Source organism: Cyberlindnera jadinii, assembly GCF_001661405.1.
Source record: "Cyberlindnera jadinii NRRL Y-1542 unplaced genomic scaffold CYBJAscaffold_41, whole genome shotgun sequence".
Classification (NCBI taxonomy): domain Eukaryota; kingdom Fungi; phylum Ascomycota; class Saccharomycetes; order Phaffomycetales; family Wickerhamomycetaceae; genus Williopsis; species Williopsis jadinii.
Window position 1 is genome coordinate 1 of NW_017963692.1, and position 5,397 is coordinate 5,397.

Below are 5,397 nucleotides of genomic sequence, written 5' to 3' on the forward strand. Positions count from 1 at the left end.
CTGGATGATGATGAAACGAAATCGATGAAAAGAGAAACCCTCCAGGTGATTGAAGTTATGGAGCAGTGCTTCCGAATGGATCCAAAGGACAGACCTACGGCACCACAGCTATTGAATCTACCCTTTTTTAAAAAGGATGATGATGACGATGATGATATGATACTTCTTCAATGATAAAACAGATATCTGTATTTACCTAGCTCCTGCCATCCTCAAGATAGCTCTGAAACTGGAATCCACCAGTGGTACTTTGCAATTACTGAAACAAAAACAGAAATGGTCTAAGCCACAAGGCGTTGTTCAGGATGGCAGACACTTTGTCAACGTGCTTCTTTCAACCAGGCTTCAGAAATGTTACGGTACTAAGTAGAAAAAAGTTGCAATGACCAGCTATTTCACCACAAAGAATCTCATGGACTAGCCTACTGGATCAAATGAATATAGAACAACAAATCAATGCAAGCAATGATGACCATAAAAAAGAAAGCTTGGACTTATTTCTTAGCTGGAAGTGCTACCCTCATTGGCTTCGCAAACTTCAAATACACTACTAAGTGATTATAAAGGGTGATTTTGGACCTTGCTGTTCTGCATATAACTTTACTCAAGTGTGACATCCCTAAATCAATGTATTGTTGGGACATATGCTGAAGTATTGGGTACGCTGCATGAGTAATTTCATTGATCACGACTACTAATTGCAGTGCCACGCTGTGCTGCCTATTACAGACGTATTATTATGCTCATTCCATTTTGTCCATCAAAGCCTCCATGTAACTCAGTGATGTATTGCAACAATAGCTGTATATCATATTAAACCCTGTATTTACTGGTGGTAGTAACCCTGATCAGCCCAGTGCTGACAGCAAAGTGAGCTGATGATGATTAGGCAAGAGTGAAGCGATCGAGGGGGTTCTGCCAACATAAAAAGTCCAATAGAGTGCGGTAGAAAGGAGTTTCGGAACTCATATATAGTTACGAATCATGAGTAAGGCCAGATATCTTCCTATCGTCTAATCATTAGGTACCATAGCCAGTCAGCGTTTATTGTGAATTATTAGTTAGTTTGGTTAATGCATGTAGAAGGTAACCAGAGTTACTGGATAATGTCTTAGTTAGTTGCATATGTATGTATCACGCACGTCCTGTGCATATGGCATTATGCAATGCATATGGTCTCCTCACACTATATGCATGTGGCTGTACATTGTAGGGCCCGAAATCCACTCTAGTTGAGATCTTCAGCCTGTTACGGGCGACAAAACGCTATTCTGATCTGTGGATGGTAATCTTCTCAATAGCTGAGTCTATCCAAAGTACCTTTTCACAGGCTAGTAATTATAACATACAGATTATATCTTAAACAATAACGGTCCTGTGTGGAGCTCAAACGTTATGACCAAAGCTATTGAAGTTATGGCTGGACTTTCGGTTGAAACCAAAACACGTTGACTGCTAATTTACGTACACGTTGCAACACTTGTCCCCTGTGCTCAGTGTAGAGTTTGAGTCGTAAACTCTGATGCGCTTAATAGGTGCCTTACTGGTAAATACTACTAGGGCTCATACGTAAATAACTCGGGGCGATCGCGGGTCACTGATATCTATTTGTTTATATAACGCCTAGTAATGGATGTTATACATGATGTGCTTACCAACCATACTTCTCGCTTCTACGCTATGACTGATGACTATCTGGTGACGTTGTTTGTAAACGATTCGGTACGATTAGTACCAGACGGCAACTGAACGACTAGATTGCGTCAATGGGGCAGGAACTTTTGTACGTCCAGAGGTCTTAACTATTTGCCGTTGCTTTAGAACCCATTAACTCCCTTCCTGCAGCAAAGTCTTAGTATCCTTACTCCTGCCTGTCCCCAACATAATTACCAACAAATCACGGTTCACAATATTTAGGCCTTTTGTGTGCTCTAATTAGAATCACATTCAGCACGCCTACAGACCGCCCTCTTTCGAATCAAAGCTTGAACGTTTGATGAGCTAAAGTACAAGCTTTGGTCCATAGACCATGAATTTCAATCACAAATCTGTAGGTCCTGGTCATATATGACGAATATTTCGCAAAAATGCTTCTTAATAGTACGACTGTGCTTGTAATCCTTCGTAAATCATTAGTCAATAATGTTTGATTGCGTAAAGGAGTTATTATTCCGACTGACACACGTATGATATTGCTTGTTTCTCGGTGGCTCTTCACGTTCAACAACGCTACTGTGTGATATCTTTGCTTTAGTTGAGCACTTACCTTGATCCTTGACCACATAGTGATAATTTGTAATTGGCTCGTTACCATTTCTCCTGACGGGGCTTCATGTCCACGGAATTCCAGCTCCTGTTCCTACTGTTGAGCTAAAGTGCTCCAGAAACACATTTTCGTGAACTTCTAATTATAACTGAGAACCAAACACTCCAATTAATCACACAAGGTGTGCTAGTGTAGTTGAGTACTTTGATGAAACATTGAAGGATACCACTCGGCATTTTACATGTGACTGATGATATACCATACAGTAGTTCTTTGTGTATAGTTTACAATTGCAGTCTCACTCCTCTGCTGCTTCAGCTACACTCATTGATACTTATTTCTCGATCCCATGCTGTCAGTGCTCTCGGCTGGGGTCCACCTCAATCCAGATTTAATATGTAGTCATACTAATTCTTGCAGCCGTGCAGTTTCCAAGAGTGATTCGAGAAATCCGTCGGTGTGGAAAATTATTTTCAGCCGTTAGACAAAAGCCACAATGTGTGACATACTGTACAATCAGGTAGAGTCACGCTGGTAACCTGGCTTGATATTTCATTGGTAGCACTACTGCAGCTTGGCCCAGAACTGTAGCCGGTGAGGCAGATTGAGCTGCAAACGGATTTCAAAGATCTGGATTTTTGAGCGAGAGGTAGTGGGCTCCGCTATTCACCTTTGATTCGTAACTTTTGACTCGTAACATCCAACTTGTAACTTTTAGGTTTTCATCTGTCACTGAATACGACATATGTGTGAGCACTTTGGGAGTCAAATGTATCGAGATTCGGGTCTAGACGCAAATAGCGGTTTGTCGGGTTATCTTCTTTAGCACTTATCTTTAAGTACAGTATATGAGACTCTCCAACCTATGATAAAGTTAATGCTTCTCTCTCTATTGAGGCGTGCAACAATTGGCTAGCATTCTTCAGGACACGGTGCAGTATGCCTTATTGGAATTGAAATTGCTCAATATCAACGTGCTTTGGAAGCCGATAGTTTTGATTGAGATACCTCACTAAGAATTGTGTCCGGCTAAACGTAATTGAAATAGGGTCTCATAAGTCTAGAGCTCACATCTTATGTATAATTGGCCCTAAAGGAAAAACAGGATATAATCAGTGCGGTATGAAATATATATGAGTGCTATCTTGGTACTGGTCTGTTGGCTCACCATCTTGACCCGTTGATTTGAATACGTTACAGCTGCCTGTGATCAATATTGACCTCACCAACGAGGTGAAGGCAGTAGGTCGTTTATTACCTGAAACTTATTTACCGAATCATAAACTGCAAACTCTCGATTAAATAATGGCATATATATACGGGACTAGTACCGACAATTGTGATCAAGCCGATCCCATCTTATGGAGAAAACGATTTGATAGACTTTTGCTGTATGCGATATCGTGGATATCACAGAGCTATCAATGCATCCATAAGTAGTACGAGCTGCAAGAATGTTATGGATTGATGGTCTTCCCAGCAAAGGATATCCATCCAAGCTGTTATTCATGGGGTCTTAAAGCTCAAAATTATCAACGTTGATCGATGTATGCTTTTTGTTTTTAGAGTACTTGTAATCCCCAAACTGTTGCTAACATCCAATCAACAAATGAAAGACAAATTTGGTCTCGTTGATATAAATTTGAGGCCTTTGAGTCCAGGATGAGAGAAAGTACATACAAACAAAAGGGAGTTACGCTTTCACATAATGATTATGCAAAGACTTGCAACTTCCTTATTATTGCCTAGTTACAATATCCAACTTCTAACAATATGTAAAGCTAACTTGGTTATAATGCGTAATATTTGGGGGTTGTATGTGAGTCATGAATCATGAGGAATGCGTCACTGAACTGTAAGTATACGAAACTGATGTTAATGCAGAACTTCCAACTGCTAAGACATCCTTGTATCCCGCATGAAGATAGATGTCCAGCAGAGTAATATGTATCATGGATCCAGGTAATGCAAGTCCAAAATGTTAGGCTAACCTCAAAAGTTCGAATACATCAGTCCCTCATGTTTCAACGTTGCCTGACTTCATTTGTTCACTGACATTTAGTGGTCAGTTATGTGTGGTCACTACTACTGTTCCTGAATCACAGTAATTGTTAACTATAGATATGTGTTCTGTCTTTCTGCCTGTTGCACTATTCTCTTTAATATCTGACTTCGCACTGTACAATCGTGGCTCTGTATCTTTAAGTTGGGCATATGAGCTATCACTTAGTGTAGCCCATTAGTGGTGTTTTTTGTCCGCATGAATCAGACCTGAACATTACAAAGGACTGACCAAACTACCAAAAATCAGGACTAATGTCTGTTGTTCATTGCCCCGTCACATGTCCATTGCCCAATTTTCAAACGCGCACCCGATATTGGGATGGGAGAAAAGGGACGTTGTAACTTTCCGAGTTGAGCGACAGGGCAGATTGGCTCAGACATAACGTTCGATTAATCAAACATAATGGAAAACACAAGCCATGTTTCTACAATGTGTCTGTTATCCATGGCATTGTTGTGACTGATCTCTCTCTTTTACGGTATTATATTCTCCGGCTATTTAACATGTACTTGTATTCAATGAACTCCACAGCTGTCGATGTAACTCATGAGAGCTATGAAGTACCGGACTTGAGTAATAAAGCGCTCATATTCAATCCTGAACCTATTGCCTTTCATAGAGATAATTTCCCAATGTCTACGAATATGAGTTTTCGTTTAATTGAATGTAATAACAGAAAGAGCCGTAGTTGAGCTACACATCATATCTGATTCGATCAATGTCGCACCCTAAACTTCAAAATTCAAGCCTATCCAGCACAATCTATCACTATCAGACAAAGATTCTATTCAATTCAGGTGTTTTGATGTAGGCTTCTATCCGTAGTGCATCAAAATGGCGTTAGAATATGGCTTAATCTTCTAGAAGTGGGTGAATGGAGATGCAATGAAATTTCAGAGGCACACTGATACAAACAGAATGCTATCGGCTCCGGTATGTGTATACTGAGTATCAAGATCGAAGTATATGACAAAGCAAATTAATATAAACTAGTTGAGGATCTATCATTTAGTACAACTTAGAGCTGAATATCAAATATTGAAAAAATATGGCACTACTTTGATTT

General features: G+C 40.0%; 1 protein-coding gene across 1 annotated transcript; it reads left to right on the plus strand.

Annotated features, from left to right (window-relative positions):
* Window positions 1–4,586: 4,586 nt before the first annotated feature.
* On the plus strand, window positions 4,587–5,106 carry CYBJADRAFT_170128 (uncharacterized protein). The gene has a single exon (XM_020216079.1). It carries the CDS (start codon window positions 4,835–4,837, stop codon window positions 5,021–5,023), a length of 189 nt encoding a protein of 62 aa, XP_020067643.1. The 5' UTR covers window positions 4,587–4,834; the 3' UTR covers window positions 5,024–5,106.
* The last annotated feature ends 291 nt before the right edge of the window (window positions 5,107–5,397 follow it).

Excerpts from the sequence above, each read along its gene's own strand:
- CYBJADRAFT_170128 (XM_020216079.1), top strand. The coding sequence starts at position 4,835 with ATGTACTTGTATTCAATGAACTCCACAGCTGTCGATGTAACTCATGAG.